The 17,543-nt window shown below is 42.9% G+C and overlaps 1 protein-coding gene across 1 annotated transcript in view; it reads right to left on the reverse strand.

Annotated features, from left to right (window-relative positions):
- The window catches only part of ZNF292 (zinc finger protein 292), a 51,965-nt gene extending 35,095 nt beyond the window's left edge, over nucleotides 1-16,870 (reverse strand). Inside the window, exon 1 of the mRNA XM_089530798.1 lies at nucleotides 16,642-16,870. Within this exon, the coding sequence (XP_089386924.1) occupies nucleotides 16,642-16,824 (183 nt within the window). The 5' untranslated portion in view covers nucleotides 16,825-16,870. The remainder of the gene's footprint in view (nucleotides 1-16,641) is intronic.
- Between the last annotated feature and the right edge of the window lie 673 nt (nucleotides 16,871-17,543).

A 17,543-nucleotide genomic window follows, 5' to 3' on the forward strand; every position in this document is an offset into this window, starting at 1 on the left:
AGGGACCACCAAACGCAATGTGCAAACCAGAATCAAGGAACACGAGAGACACTGCAGACTGGACCAGCCAGAAAAATCAGCAGTAGCAGGACATGCCACAAACCATCCTGGGCATAAAATACTGTTCGAAAACACTGAAATTCTGGACCATGCCAACAATTACTATGTCAGGATGCACAGGCAAGCCACTGAAATCCACAAACACCTGGACAATTTCAATAGAAAAGAGGAAACCCTTAAAGTAAACAAGGTTTGGCTACCAGTCCTGAAAAATAGCAAGATCAAGACTCAACAAATGCAAATGAGAAATCTCCCAGGGTCAGGGGTTTCCCAGCAGACACTAATCCTCCTTTGCACCCACCCTGAGGCCTGCCATTAGCAACAGAACAATACACATGCAAATCCCTCCTGCCTTCCCAGGGTCACACAATATATATACCCAACTCCTTTCCAGGCAAACATTCTCTGAAGATGCCAGCCATAGATGCTGGTGAAATGACAGGAAGAAACTCTTCTAGAACATGGCCACATAGCCCAAAAAACCCACAAAAAACTATGGATGCTGGCCATGAAAGCCTTCAACTTGACATTAAAAATGAAAGTTAAAACATTCAAGTCCTGTCTTCTTTGGGATATGAATTCTTTAGTAAATAGGGCTGGACAAAGAAATACAAGGAGTAGTTGGTTTGAGTACAAGTTCTTCCCACAACTAAAATAATGTAAAATCACTCCCCTTTCCTAAGATCTCCACAAGGCAAGCAGAACAGCTTGGTCGCAGCTTCAGCATTTCCCATGGATCCATACATGTTTAAGTGTGTGTAAAGATGGAAAGTAGCAACACTAGGCAGTATCACACTAAGCTCCTTTTGCAGGGGCTTCTCTGTTTCTCTCATAATGACAATGTGGAAGTTCAACAATGTGTTTAAATGTTACCATAAATATGTAGCTGTGCATCATTTTACAATTTTTAAATGCTATTCAGCTTCTATTAAAGAACTGAAAGTGTGGGTCTGAAATATAACTTTTTAAGATTGAATACTTGTAAGAAAGTCTGAGGACATTATCACACCGCACTGTTATGCCAGCTTATACCATTCAAAAGCTGTTGTACAGTCGGCCCTTCTTATACACGGATTTTTTATACACGGATTTAAGCATACACGGTTTGAAAATGTTCCAAAAAAGTATAAATTTACCTTGATGTTCCATTTTTTATTAGGGACACCATTTTGCTATGTCATTATACTTAATGGGACTTGAGCATACACGGATTTTGTTATACACGGGGGATCTTGGAACCAAACCCCAGCGTATAACAAGGATCCACTGTACTGACAAAACTAACTGATCTGGCAAAACCTTGCCAAATTTGTACTGTAATAGCGTGATTTAGTTTGTTCATCTGCACTAATGCCATTATCATAACCCATTTGCTCTGCCTTGTGCTTCATAGTTGATTTGCTTCTTTTTTAAAAATAGCCATAATAATATTATTACAGAACATCATCATTATGGCACACCCATCACAGTGCCACAATCTCTCATTGCAAGAGGTGGCACAGAAGAGAAACAGTACACATCATCCTCTGCCACTTTTGATATCTTTCTCCAATAAAAAACAAAACTCCTTATCATGCTAGTCAGTTGTTTCATATTGTCCTGTTGAAAAATACATCAGTGCTACTGAATAAGCTTTAATAATGTTATTACAGCATGACAACATAGCGCTATTACATTATTACCTTAAAAATAATTTTAAAGAGTAACTATGGCAGTAAGACTGTGGTGTTTGGCACCACAGGAAAGCAATGGAGACATCTTTGGAAAACACCATCATGCAGTAAAGGCATCTGAATAGTGACTTTCAATGGTAAGCAGATCAGGATCACAGCATTATTGCACTGTAACAGCAAACAATATCTACATCACACACACACACACATTTTTTTTGGAAAAGATTTTCAAGAGCATAGACCACAGAAAGCACAGTTATTCTCATCAGAAATCTTGTCTTTCCTGCCCAAGCACCGAAAGTAGTCTAAGGTTTCCCTGCAGAAAACATTAGGAATCAAGGGAGGAACAACCAGACTGCACCCACAACACACCCACTAATCCAGGGGTGGGGAACCTACAGCCCTCCAGGTTCTGATGAACTACCATTCCCATCATGCCTCACCACCAGCCAAGCTGAAGGAGGTTTTATCTCCTTATGGTGACAGTACATGTAGGCTGTAGGTTCCCTACCCCCGTACTAACCAATTGCTCTAACAATGAAGTAGAATGAGACATCAACACTCAAACTGGCTATTGAGCGTAAGCTTGCAATACAGTCGGTCCTCCTTATACGCGGATTTGCCATCCACGGATTTGAGCATCTGCGGATGGCAAATCGGGAAATTGTCCCCAATGGCGGCGTGCGTGCACGCGCGCCGCCATTGGGGACAATTTCCTTCTCCTCCCTCCCCTGCCTTGCTTCCCTCCTCCCTTCCCTCCCTGCCTCCCTCCCTTCCCTTCCCCTTACTTACCTTTCGTCACAGCAGCTTGGCCTCCGCCGCCGCCGCGAGGGAAGTCGGCCGCCGCCGTGAAAGGGTACGATGGCGGTGCTGGAGGCCTCTTGGCCCCCAACAGCACCGCCACTGGGCCTTTCCTGTGGCGGCAGGGAGGAAGCAGGGCTGCCGCGCTGGAGGCCTTCAAGGCCTCCCACGCCGGTATCCGGCCTCCTCTGCTGCGGAAGGGCCGGATACCGGTGCTAGAGGCCAAGAGCGCCCCAGCACCGACACCCGCCCCTTCCGTGGCGCTGAGGGGGCCGGGTGACGGTGCAGGAGGCCTTGAAGGCCTCTGGCACCGCTATCGTACCCTTTCACGGCGGCAGCGCTGGCGAGGAAGCCAAGGCTTGGCCTCCGCCGCCGCCACCCAACTTCCCTCGCAGCGGCAGCGGCGGAGGCCAAGCCGCTGCGACGAAAGGTAAGTAAGGGGAGGGGAAGGGAGGGAGGCAGGGAGGGAAGGGAGGAGGGAAGCGAGGCAGGGGAGGGAGAAGGAACTTTTGTTCCAATGGCAGCACGCGTGCACGCACACCACCATTGGAACAAATGGGACTTGAGCATACGCGGATTTTGCTATACGGGGGGGGGGGGGGGTCCGGAACGGATCCCTCGCGTATAACAAGGATCCACTGTAATTACATTCTCAATGAGTGTACAGCACAACAGCATTGGGAAAACCGTGATGTCATGTGATAAAGCTGAGAAAACAATGGGACCAATCCACTACTAAGACAGTATAACGGCATGGTTTACAGAGGGACACAAGTAAAACAGACAATATTGAATGCTACCGTATGTACAGTGCACCTTTGCTTTATGTAGGGATCCGTTCTGGACCCCCGCATAAAACAAATAGCATGTATGCTCGAGCCCCATTGAAAATAATGGGGCTTGTGCATGCGGTGCGCTGCGTATGACGTTTTTATATATCCAATACAAGCTTTTCTACCTTCTGAGATTTTCCAAACAGTGAACACATGCTAAAAATAAGTTCTTAGCTTTTATAAACGAAAAACTCTGAGAATTTTGCACAGAACAGCAAGTCCAGCTGAGTTCAATGGAGTTTACTCCCAGGTACACAAGAGTGAAGTCTTACATAGCTAATGTAATGGTGCAAAGGAAGAACTCACAATAATTGTTGCTCAATACTGCTCAATACTGTATCCCTATTGATGGGACCTGTTCTATTGGCCTGTTCTATCAGCGGAAATGGTTGACTAGATACCGCTCTAGGTCTCTGAAACTTTTAAATACAAGACTAATACAATAGAAATTCATCACAATTTACTGCATGAGGTCAGTTCAACTGTTGTATTAATTTTGACTAAATAAATCAGAATATTTTGCCACTTGATTAACTGGCATAATTGCTTCATTCCACAGAATTGCAGTTCTTCTGTGGAATATAAGCATTATGAAAACTATTTTAGACCCCAGGGAATGGTGTCTTGGAACAGAGTTTTTAATTAGGAAGATGAAAAGAGCTTAGGAAGAATTTAGTCCCACATTGTGAAGTTGAATACACAGTGACTACTCACTCATCTGTGCCCCAAGGACTCTGAGTAAATTTCTAGTTGCTCTGACATTGCAAGAGGAAGACACACGAAAAGCAGCCAGTCTAAAGGACTAGGGGTTACTGGATAGTTGCCCCACTCATAACCATACAAGAAAACAAGCAAAGAAAAAGCAGCCTGACCTCAACTAAATATAAATGCCCATGCACAAATTATCACTTTGTTCTGGTAAACTCCCTCCAAATATTTAATGCCCTCAAGTTGTTCCTCCTTTTTGTATCTTTTCAGTTTATGTCAACGTATAATATTTTGACTGAAGTGAGGCACTGTGGAAGAAGACATTTGTTATAAAACGAAGACAACAATACAATCAAACAAGTAAGCACTGGTTGAACAGAAAATGACTTCTGGGATCTGTGGTCACCTGCTGCAGCAATAACATTATAGTAGAAGGCTAAGGAGCAGGAAGGTTGGATGCAGGTCTTCCTACCATCCCTCGTAGCAGACCTATGTGTGCTGTCACCACAATGGCAAGTACAGCAAGGCCTTAGATAGCCATAAAAACACTAATGGTATGTGTATCTCTAACTGTGTGGTGAGCTTATGCACTACTGGGGACTGACATGTTGAATACTGAGAATAATTTCACTTAAGAAGGCCAACAAATCAGCCCCACGAGTTCCAGAGGGTGGTCACCTTGCATTATGTATATGGAATTTATTGCTGTCTGTACCTTGTTTCAGCAAGTTTAGAATACATGTAGTTGTTTAATGTGGTCCTGTTTTCTTGTGTTTGGAACCCTTCCCTCTTGTAACTGTATAATTCAACAAACTATGTATGCATTTTGAAATGTAATTTTGAGGTTTCTGGGGTTTAAATAAGGAATACTAAGATCACATTTCAAGAAGGGCTTACAATTCTGCAACTCTACAGCATGTGAATACAAGATGTGATCTCTTTTTTATATCAGTAACGCCTAAAGCAGTGCTGTTCAATGTACTGGACTGTGGACTGGTGCTAGCCCCCAAGCCATCTGCTGCCAGTCCCTGCAGAGCTTCTAGGAACTAAATGGTTGTAGCCAATGGGCACAAATAGGGTACCAGTCCCTGCCACATCAGGAAAAAACTGTCAGACCCAACAGATCGCCCAAGAAGCAATGACCTAAAGGATACCAATAGCTAACTGCAGGAAAAACTCTACTGTATACAAAAAATTCAGAAACCTTTTTTGGATGGCTCATCAGGTGCTCAAAGGAAGTCCTTTTTAATAGACAATACAGCTATGGACTACTACTTGGGTTTAGTGAGACATTTAAATCCATATTCAACTTGTCACATATAACATAATCATCTTAAATCTGCCAAAAAACAAAACAAAACAAAACAAAACCCAGCCATATAAACAGGCCACTGGCCCAGGCAGGCTTCATAAACCAATTAAACCTTTCAGCAGTGTTCAAGTTGCTTATGACAGATTAATATAATAGACTGAAAATAGGTGAATATCCTCCATTTGTATGGACTAGACAAGTTCTCATAAGACCTCAAGAAACATTTAATGTAAAACTATTAAATATTAAAAGTTAAGCAGTAACAATTTCTTATTCAAGACTGGTGTGTTACTCCTACCCATCTCCTGAGCCCCAATACCCACAAGACATCTTGTCTTAACAGTAAACATACATTAATGAATCTCATTTACATTGCCTGCTGTATTTCAGACATGATTCAGGATGTTGCTTATTATCTCTAAAGCCCTAACACTCAGGGCCAGTTTTTGTTAGAATTTTTTGCAATCAAGTTGGTCAGACTTTTTTAAATGATCCATCCAGTCATCCTGCAAGACATTTGTTATGTGAAAAAAATATTTTTAAATTTTGTTTATCATATTAATCTTCCCTATAATGGCTGGACTTGCTTATGGGAACCTCAAATGAGCTGATTATCACACTCAGTTCAGATGAGGGGCAGGGGAAAAGGCCATTTTCACTGATTTCTCCTGCAATCTCTCATGCCCCCTCCCCAATTAACTTTGAAGAGCTGGGACATAGGGAAGAGACATTGAAGTAGGGCAACTTGTTGAATCTCAATCCTGTCCACCAGAAAGGTTCCTTTCATTCGCAGACTGTAACCAAAAATAGTTTTCTGTTTTATCTGGTCAATTTGAGCAACCACTGTATAAAAAAGGCAAATATTTTTTGTTTTGTTTTGTTTTTAAAAAAGGTTGCTACATAACTTGTTAGAAACATGAAGTACTTGGGAAAGGAAAAAAAAAAAAAGATTTTCCCCCATTTCATCTCAGACAAATTTTCATTTTGCCCACTAGGAAAATTGGAAATTTTGTAGAACATAAGAACCTTGCCATAATTATTTTCTATTTTGGAATCAATGCACTGCTTTTTAAGCAAGGTTTTAATCAGGAAAAATATGAAGACTCTGTACTATGAACATCTGTAAACCAGACTACATAATAAAATACTATGCTTTGCTAGTCTATGGCCCTGGACAGACGAGCCTTTTAGCACGTAACGAATACGTGTAGGGTTGCCTCAGGGCGTCACTTACAGACGCCCCGCAACCCTAGCACGTATTCCGTACATCAAAATGGCGGCACCCTGTACACATGGGTGTCACCATTTTGACGTGACTGACGCTTAGCGTCCACATGTCGCGACCCACTTGTGACATCGCGAGTGCGCCATTGGTGCACTCGGGCATCACAAATGCACCGGAAAAAGAACCAGCTTTTTTTCGGGTTCTTTTTGCAGCGTGAGGGAGTCGTGCAGTTTGTCCACTGTGGCTCCCTCATATAGCAAAACAAGGCGCCAGCAGACTGCTGTTTTTGGGCGGTCTGTACCCCGCCTATAAGACTGTGATCATATAAAATACTGTTTCTATCTAAATAATACATTTAAATTTTTTTAATTAAAATTTTGTGGCTTGTTTTCATTTTTTCCCTATATTTCTCATATGGGAAAACAAAGACATATGCTTAGATAGCAGAGAGTGCAATAGTATGCAACTCTCCCTTTAGTATACGATATTCAGAAAGCCCCTGCTTATTTGATAGGTTAGGGACCAATGGAATGTCAAAAAGTTTAAATGGTTGAAATGAGGAACCAATGGTGCTCTTTCTAATCTGTCAAATAAACAGGGACACCTGAATTGAACTGGAGAGGGGTACCATTTGAAGTATATTTATATCATCTGAAGAAGATGAACCAATGCCTCATTGTCATTGCCGCTGAGTGGAGGGAAGCAGAATCTAGACAGCGGTGCTAGCTGCGTAATATAACTGCCTGGGCTGGCTGTAGGCTCTCTGAGGTGGCAGCGGCAGTTTCATCTTGGCTTCATTTGGTGCAGCAAGCCGAGTCAAAACCACCTCTTCCTCCTTGAAAAGCCTATCGGCAGCCTGCGCACTAACATCACAGAGCCAGCACTGCTGTCTGGACTTTGTTTCCTGCTGTTCAGCAGCAATGGCGGTGAGGTGCTAGGTGCTTCTTCTTCCCCAGCCATCCAAAGGCGGGCTGCTCATCACCAGTCCAGCTATGCTCATCAAGCCTGTGCACACTCTTCTACTTTCCCTTAACTGTTCTCTTCAGCCTATGTTGCTTCCTAGCCAAAACGCTTCCTTGCATGGAAAGAGAACAAATAGATTCAAACAGCATCCCTCCCCCATTCAGCCAGAGGAGTCTCAATATTTCTTCAGGAAAAATAAAAGTCTATTAGTAATGCCTCTCTTGCCCAGTCCATAATTGCCTCAGCCAAACAAGCGTTAACTACCACCTCAAAAGTAAAAACCCAACCTTCCCAATCCATTTGAAACAAAGAATTAACATCCACTCTTTTGTCCCTTTAAATCACTGTATAACCAGAACTATTAAAGCAACACATAGTCAAATGAGTGGACCACACATAGACTATACGGATTCTGGGTTTAATTTAAAATGGTCGAAAGAGCAAAGTGTTCAAAAACAAGCTGTCAAAAAATGGGGGATGTTTGTAATCACAATTGCCTTTAGAAAACCAAGACTTCTGTATTTTTAAATTTTATTATTATGTCAAGTAGCACATGGACCTAAATACTCTAAAGACACCAGATCCTGTTTGATTTTAAAAGCTAAACACGGTTAGCACTGATCAGTACTTGGATGGGAGACCACCACTGTTGAATACCAGGTACTGTAGACTACATTTCAGAGGTAGGAACAGTCAAACCACCTCTGAGTATCCCTTGCCTAAGAAAATTCTATTAAATTCATGGGGTTGCCATAAGTCAACAGGCAATTTGAAGGCGAGGGTGGGTGGGTGGATGTGTGTGTATACACACACACACACACACACACACACACACTATGCTAAATAAGTTATGAGGTATTTTATGGTGCTAAAACAAAAACATGGGTTTCATATGAAAAATAAGTAAAGCATTTATTTTAATTTTATTAAAAATTTCAACCCCTCCTTCCTGAAAACGGGTTTCTCCATAGTTTCAGGATCTCTGCAAGTTTTAATTCCTTATGGCTAACCCATACAAGTAAGGTTCTGGAGATTTGTCAGCAGTATATGTCATAAGACCTCCAAATAGTTTATAAATGGAGCTATACATGTGGTTTAGGACTCTTAACTCAAATGTACGAGTGCTAGTGTCCTGTCTTATATGATGTGCACATGCTCACCATTTTCATTTGTTAAAATTTATGACCAAGAACCCATTTTATAAATGTTGCCTCACCATAACTTTATTCATCTGAATTTTCAACATTTCTGTTAGCAAAAATAAAACTAATTTTCCAATTCAACAGTACTTATCCTCTACACCAGGAATTCCCAATCTGGGGTGTCTACATCCCCAAGGGGTGCAAGATGGACTCTCAGGGGCTGTGACAAAGAGTAGTTTGTGTTCTTGAGTGACAAGTCATGAATCACCCAGCCAGCTCCCAGCGTGCCTTGAGAAGTGATAGTAGGTGGTTGTATTGGATAGATAGTCCCATTGTTCATTTAATCAAAAGGAGAGAATTTTACGATTACAATAGTTTAGATTTTTCTGAATAAATTAGAATCTAATTGTTCAATTTAGATTGACATTTTATCCACTAAGTTAAAAGCTTCTTTTTCAGTTCAATTTGTTCATTTGTAGTATTGTATGTGGTTCAATTTGCGGTTTAAAAATTAGAAATTAAACTTCCTCATCTTCAAATGTGATACTGGTTTTGTAGGGGGTGTGAACATTAACCAAATAGATCCTAAGGCTGTGGGGGCATGGAAAAGGTTTGAAACCACTGTTCTACACAATCTCCAAGGAGAAAGATGGGTTTTATATTACAGTACTGCCACTGTTTACCTTAATGTTGGATCTTACTTAGGTAAGTACCAGAGGGCCAGCTTACCTGTGTTTTTTCTCCACAGGCATCTCCTGTGGCATTGCTCTTTGCTTCTTTTAGGTGTACAGGGGGAGTCTTGTCACTATGTCCAGTTACCTTGGACCAGGAGAACACTCCAGTTCATGGTTTTGTATTAAAGGCACACTGATGCAAAATAAAGATTGAGAATGCAATACCACTGGTATTAATTACTGTTTATGTTTCTACATGTGCAATGCAAAATGATAGTTAATGATGGAAAGGGAAGATGATGGTCAGAAGTTGCTTTGAAGAGGTAAGGAGAACTATGCAAACTTGGCTCTCAATTTGCAGTAAGTCAGTGCTATGTGTTTACCTTAAGGTAAACAATGGTTATCTTGAAATGGCTCCCACTATCCTAGGTATGAAAGAAGTCAGATATTAAGTAAGAAAAAATAACAAAGTGAAAACATGATTGCACTCTGAATTACAATGGAACTTTCTATTTCTAAACATCTTTAGAAATAGAAAGCTACCTAATATCACATTAGAATGTTGGACCATCTAACTCAGTACTGTCCACTCTGAATCAGTTTATCTACGAAAATCTCACAATGTTATGCAACCTATTAAACCAGAAAGCATCTAACCATGGTTTCTTATGTCTAGATTAGGAAAGTGCTTACCATCTGCAGATGGAGGCACAATATTAGACCATTGTTCAAAGCTGTTTTAATAGCCTGACTTGACCTGAAACTGGTATCCACAATTCTGTATTTACCAGAAATAGGAAACTATGGGGTGAAACAAGCTGCCCCTTCTGAAGGTGGATTGGGGCTGCAGCAACAGCAAGCTGTGGCTCCAATCTGCTTTGAAGCTGCCCAAAAAGGAGCGGCAAAGAGCCACTCCTTTTTGCGCTGACAAAAGTCAGCTTTTCCACCCTGCCACAGCGGGAAGCCAGCTTTAAAGTGCTTGGGCAATGTACGGCATGTAAACGCTGCACTGCCAGGGCGCCCAGAAGCTGGACCACATGTGGGCGGCTGCCCATCTTGAAGCTGGCTTTTGGGTGTCTTGGGGTCATGCATCGTCTGTATGCCACACCTCCAAGTCGTCTAGAAGCTGGCTTTTCATGACGGTCTGTTTCTCCTCTATAATTAACAGCCTTCTGGCTTGTTTGCTTATGGCATCAAGGGTAGTGCAAAGGGACTGTGTGCATGGATGAGTGAAACATCCTGTTATATCTGTTTATGAAACTGAGCTGTGATAATCTGAACACAGCTCCTAATGAAATTGACTTTCTAGGATTTTAGGAAATGCCAGTTTTTAAAACCTATGACTATACAGACTGAGTATTCCTTAGCCATAATTTTGGAGTATTACAGAATTTTGGATAAGGGATACTGCGTATAAGGTATATATGAATCATAAATGAATTTCGTGTTTAGGCTTGGGCCCCATTTCCAAGATACCTTATTATGAATATGCCAATATTCCAAAATCCAAATTAAAAAAAAAAATCAAAATCCAAACCCTGGTCCCAAACTTTTTGGATAAGAGACTCAACCTGTACATGTAACTGGAGGAATTTCTTCTTTTATAAAACCACTCCAGTAGTTGTACTTACGTTACAATATTTTACTATGGTTGATACAGCACTTGTTATCTTCATTCTACTAAAATCCACCAATATGGCACAGTGCCCAATGCCACAGCCCAGTATCACCCAGTTAAATAACCCACAGTACTCTACTAAAACAAAACTTTTTGCATTTAAAAGTTCCATTTTCAATAAAATCAGGATAAAAAAAGTGAAATCAAGCATCAATATATTCTTTTTTAACAGATTCAAAAAGTAATATTGCTATTTCAAACATGCAATTTTATCCTTATTTAAAACAATTAATGTTTCCAGTACAAATATTTAAGGTCTGAATTAAATGAGTTCCAATTACTTGTTTTTCCACCAACAAAACAGTTGCTATTGGACAAAACTACAAAATATGCAAAACTATATGCATATACATGCATTCAAATTCTCTTTTAAAATAACAATTTTTGTATGACATTTTAAAATGCAGGCATCAATATTTTAAATAAAGACTGTCTCTTGGATAAAAAACTATTTCTGTTCTATTTATTATGAAATCATACTATAGAACTGATCATACTAAATTGTAGAGCTAAATCCAGTGTTAACCCTCTTTATTGCAGACACACTGAAATTAATGGGTGTACATAAATGGTGATTCATTTCAATCCTGTTCATTTCAACCTGAGTCCTTTAGTTGGGGCATGGCATCTTGTCCAAAGTGGTGCAATGGTCTGAGCGTTAGACTACGAGTCTGGAGACCAGCATTCCGACCTCTGTTCAGCAGTGGAAGCCCACTGGATGACTTTCAGCAAGTTGCATACTCTCAGCTTTGGTAGAAGACAATGGCAAACCTCCTCTGAACAAATCTTGTGAAGACAACCTCGTGATCAGTTTCTATTATGGCTACCATAGTTGGAAATGACGCAAAGGCACACTGCAATAATTCAGCCATAGAGTTTTATCCACCTCTTATTGGAATGAGCATGGACCTTTCCCACAAATCTACAGCCTGAACCATCACACTGGTTTTCCTCATTGTTTCTGAACTGCTATAATTCACACATACAGAATCAACTTCAGTATTAACTAAAATATGCCAAGAAATATGGAAAACAAAACGCAGGCTAATAGACTAGAAATGATCAATATACATCCCAACCACTACATTTTGTATTTGTTGTCTTTTCTGTAGTATGTAATATATGTTGTATTCTTTTTATGTTGTGCGATTAGGTCTTGTCATATGATGTTAAGGTGATGTTAATGTGATGGGATATGTGTTATTTTTTAATAAACCACCCACAAAAAAGGAGAAACAAAAGACTGCAGCAACTATAGAATCTTTGGCCTGTTACAGACAGCCAAAATAAAGCTGCTTCGAGTCACAGTGGAGGTATGGTGTTTCAATGATGCATGCGTCCTAAGAGTCCAGAAGCCACACCAAAGCCACGCTCCAGTCCTTAGGGCTGGAGTGTGGCTTTGGTGCGACTTCTGGACTCTTAGGATGCATGCATCATTGAAACACCATACCTCTACTGTGACTCGAAGCAGCTTTATTTTGGCTGTCTGTAACAGGCCATAGCATTAATTTCGCATACAGATCTACAGTATAGACTCCATTGTAAGAAGAAATCCCAGAAGTGCAAGCAGGTTTCAGGAAAGGTAGGGGAACTAGGGACCACAATACAAACATGAGACATAATAGACCACACTAAGAAATTCCAAAAGAAAGCCAGCGTGTGTTTTATAAATTATAGCAAAGCCTTTGACTACATCGTGAAAAGCTATGGAACACTCTTAAAAATATGGGAGTGCCAATACATCTGATAGTTCTCATGAAGAGTCTGTACTCAGGACAAGAGGGTTTCTGTTAGATTGTAGACTATTTGGAAACAATGGTTCCCAATTGGCAAAAGGGGTCAGGCAGGAATGCTGTCACACTATTTGTTCAACTTGTATGCAGAAAATATTATATGAAGAGTAGGGTTAGACTTAGAAGAAGTAGTAGTGAAGACAGGAGAAAAGAACATCATAAATTTAAGATGTGTGGATGACATCATATTACTAGCAGGAAACACCATAGATTTGGAACAATTACTAAGGAAGGTCAAGAAAGAAAGTGCAAAGGCACCCATATTTCTGAACAGAAAGAAAACAAAAATAATGACCACAGAGGACCTACATACATTCAACGTATGAGGAAACGGAAATAGTTAAAAGAACTCACATCCCTTGAATCAAACACTGATCAGAACAGAAACTGCAGTCAAGAGATAAGAAAAGGACTAGGAATGGGAAGGCCAGCCACAAAAGAACTAGACAAAATCTTAAAGAGCAAAGATATACAACTGAGTGCTAAAGGTAGAATCATCCAAGTGATTGTATTCATCAATATGTATGGATATGAAAGCTGGACAGTGAAGAAAACAGATAAAAAGAAAATAAACTCATTTGAGATGTGATGCTGGAGAAGGGAGCTGAGGATACTGTGGACATTATTGTTGTTGTTGTTGTTGTTGTTATTTATATAGCGCTGTAGATTTGCACAGCGCTGTACACAAAAACAATAAATATATAAGAGTAAACCTGCCTATGGTGTACAATCTAAGAAATAATAGGATAATACATATAAAATACATAGCAATACAGGAAATGGTTCAATAAAACAGGCAACAAAAAAGAACATCAAATAGCAAATGATAATGCCTGGGAACGGTTCTCTGAATAGGATGGTCTTCAACGCTGTTTTGAAGCTGGTTAAAGAAGTGATGGCCCTTGTGTCTCGCGGGGGAAGAAGGTTCCAGGAGTGGGGGCAGCAAGTGAAAAGGGGTGAATCCGCGATGGGTCAGAGAAAATCGGGGGCTCAGACAGCTGACGCTGACTACCAGAGTGGAGGGCCCGAGTGGGAAGGAGAGGAGAAAGAAGGTCTGACATCGAAAGCAAACAAACAAACAGGTCCTTGAACAGATCAAACCTGAACTCTCCCTGGAAGCCAAGATGACTAAACTGAGGCTGTCGTATTTTGGCCATATCATGAGCAAGTATGACTCGTTACAAAAGCGAAAATGCTGGGAAAGGCAGAGCGTAGTAGAAAGAGAGGAGATGACATGCCAGATCAACAGACTCAATCAGGAGGTGATGGGGATGGATCTGCAAGACTTAAGCAGAGCAGTGGAAGACAAGGGGTCTTAGAGGTGTCTCACCCACATGGTCGCCATGTGTTGATTCAATTCGAGGGCATTTAACAAAAAATAACAACAAAGCATGAGACAGAACTGGACAACAGTTTGATGACATTCTACAATTTTTGCAGAGTAGCAGGCTATTCATCTTTCACAAACACCTAGAGAGTTTATGGCTATAAAATTGAAATTGCCAGATTCAGCTACCAGGTTTATGCCAATTTTCTCTGTAAAGGTCTTGCTGATTTTTTTATTTAAATTATTTAACATAATTTTCATATTGGCTTCAGCAATAAATGTGATCATAAACCTTACTTACATTTGTATGACTTGTCAGAGAAACAGGTGCTGAAGAAACTGTGACTAGTTTTTTCTAACACTTTCTTTACAAACATCTTCTTTATGACAGCTCTGCAAACTGGTTTAGCACATAAGTAAACAGTTAAAACTCTTGAATGAGTTATGATTGGAGGCTGAAATTGTGTATGTGCCTTCAGTTCATTTCAAATCTACGGCGACCCTAAGGCAATCCTATCATGGGGTTTTCTTGGCAAGTGTCTTCAGAAGGGGTTTGTCATTGCTCTCCTCTGGGGCTGAGAGAGTGGGATTTGCTCAAGGTCCCCCAGTGGGACTACATGCCTTAACTGGCATCCGAACCCTGGTCTCCAGAATCCTAGTCCAGTGCTCAAACCACTACACCTTGCTGGCTCCCATGCACAAATGAAATGCCCATGCCTAAATCCACACATCTGAACTGGTGGAAAGAGCAGTAGATACATATATGCTGAGAAAGCACTACAGACATCACAAGCAGCTCTTTGTTGTTGTTGTTGTTGTTGTTGTGTGGCTACTAGTCGTTTCTGACTTATGGCAACCTTAAGGTGAACCTATGTTAGGATTTTCTTGGCAAGATTTGTTCAGAGGGGGTTTGCCACTGCCATCCCCTGAGACTGAGAGACTGTGACTTGCCCTAAGCCACCCGGTGGGTTTCCATGGCCAAATAGGGATTCAAACCCTGGTCTCCAGAGTTATAGTCCAACACTCAAACCACCACACCATGCTGGCTCTCAGGTCTGATCTGCCTCTTAGAGAACGTAAAATGAAAGAGACAGCGAAGTTCAGAAATCAACCAAGAGTTGTTCTATGGAGGCTTCCAGGCAACCTACAACCAAAACAATAAGGATTGCAGCCTGACTGATGTTGGTGAAGGGGTTTATGAAAGGAGGCCTTGTGGAAGTCCTTCCCCTCCCTTCATCTGCTTCCTCAACATTAGGAGGAACTTCCTGACAGTGGAACACACTCCTTCCTGGGAGTCTGGTGGAGCCTCCTTCCTTGGAGGTCTTTAAACAGAGGCTGGATGGCCATCTGTCAGGGATGCTTTGGTTGTGAGTTCCTGGATGGGAGAAGGGGCTGGACTGGATGGTCCTTAAGGTCTCTTCCAACTCTATGATTCTATGACTCCCTTCCCCCACTTTGTAAGGTCCGAGTAGATGGCTCTTTGTAATCTTATTCTAGTTATAAGACTGTATGCTTCTATATGTGAGTGTTTTGATTAAGACTCCCTGCATGGCAGGAAGGGGCTGGACTGAATGGTCCTTGTGGTCCCTTCCAACACTATGATACTCTGACATCCCCCCCCCCCCCAATTTTGTAAGGCTGGAGTAGAGTAGTTTGCAATCTCTTCTACTTCTATGACTCTATGCTTCTATATACTCAGGCAGCACACATGGCTCTCTGTGTTTTGACTGTGTCTCCCTGCATGGCAGAAGGGGGCTGGACTGGGTGTCCCTTGTGGCCTCCTCCAACTCTAGGATTCTATGACTTCCCTCCATTTTGTATTGTTGGAGTAGGTGGTTCTTTGTGACCTCTTCTTTGAATCTATGCTTCTATGTGCTCAGGCAGTGGGCATGGCCTGGTGAGTGTTTTGACGGTGTCTCCCTGCATGGCAGAAGAGGGCTGGACTGGATGGTCCTTAGGGTACGGAAACACTAGGAAGGCCTCTGCGTGCAGGAATGGATGTTGTGTTATGTACAAACACATCAGTATCTTGCTCTGGCCAGCCATGTAGGCCAGAGGGGAGGGGGCGCAGGGGATGGCACAGCCACAGGGGCTCGGGGCCAGGGAGCCTTCCTCCTCCTCCTCCATCTCCAGGGCTCCTCAACCCCCTCCTTCTCCCCATCGGGAGTAACCAATCCCTCCTCCTCCTCCTCCTTAGTGCTGCTGCTGGGTCGGGGACAGAGAGGCTGGCCGCCATCAGGAGACAAAGGCCCCTCCTGAGGCGAGGCGAGGCGGCAGCGGCAGCAGAGGAAGCACAACAAAGGGCGAAGCGAGCGCGAGCCCCGGGGCGACAGGAGGAGGAGGCGGCGGCGGAGGAGGAGGAGGAGGGCTGCGCAAGGGCTGCCCAATGGCCCCAAAGGAAGGGAGGGAAGCGGGCCACGACCACCGCCACCTCCTCCAGGCCCCTCCTGACCTGGCAGAGCTGCTGGCAGTACTCGGTGGCCGCCTCCTCCGCCGCGGCCGGATCGCCGCTCTCCCTCAGCCTCGCCTCCAGCGACCGCAGCCGCTCGGTCAAGCGCGGCAGAGACAAGGCCAGGCCGACGCTGCTGCTGCTGCCGCTGCTGTTGCTCTCCTGCTCGGCCTCCTCGTCCGCCATCTTCGCAGCCAGATCCGTCGCGTACGCAGCGCGCGCGCCGCCGCCGCCGCCGAGAAACACAGACACACAGAAACCACACGCACAGAAACGCACGCGCATGCGCGCCCCTCACTTACCCTCCCTCCCTCCCTCCCTCCTCGGCGTACGGGGGTCACGTGATTACACATCGCCACGTTCCAGGGAGGGGGAGGTCACGTGGGGGATAAGGGGCGGGGAAGTAAAAACACACACTGTCCTTTCTCCTCTTACGCGCTACTCCCTCCCTTTTTCCCTCCTCCCTCGCTGAGGGGCGGGGCGACCGCCTCCTCAAAACAGGGTCACGTGCCGCGGGGGGAGGGGGGAACGGCCGCGCGCCCACTTCTTTTTGGCGGCAGGCAGGGAGAGAGAGAGAGAGAGGTGCTCTCTGCAAGTTTCGTGCTTTGGTCCTCTCTCTCTCTCTCTCTGTAGCCTGGCGCGCGCGAAAGTGTGTGCGCGCTCTCGCTAATTCGCGAGCCCGCGCTCTCTTGCCATTTTCTCTGTTAATGTGTGGAGAAGGGTCTGAGGGAAGCGCTGAGTTCGGCCCCTTGACAGGAATTTTAAGCCTCACAAACCTTTTCCTGAACACAGTCATTTCTTCTTTAAAAATAAAATAAAATAAAATAAAATATTATTTTTAATAAATAAAACAATATAAATAAAATAATAATAAAAATAATAAAAATTTTATTTATATACCGCCC

The sequence above is a fragment of the Sceloporus occidentalis genome, unplaced genomic scaffold, assembly GCF_023333645.1.
Source record: "Sceloporus occidentalis isolate IW3139 unplaced genomic scaffold, rSceOcc1.0.p SCAF_6, whole genome shotgun sequence".
Lineage (NCBI taxonomy): Eukaryota > Metazoa > Chordata > Lepidosauria > Squamata > Phrynosomatidae > Sceloporus > Sceloporus occidentalis.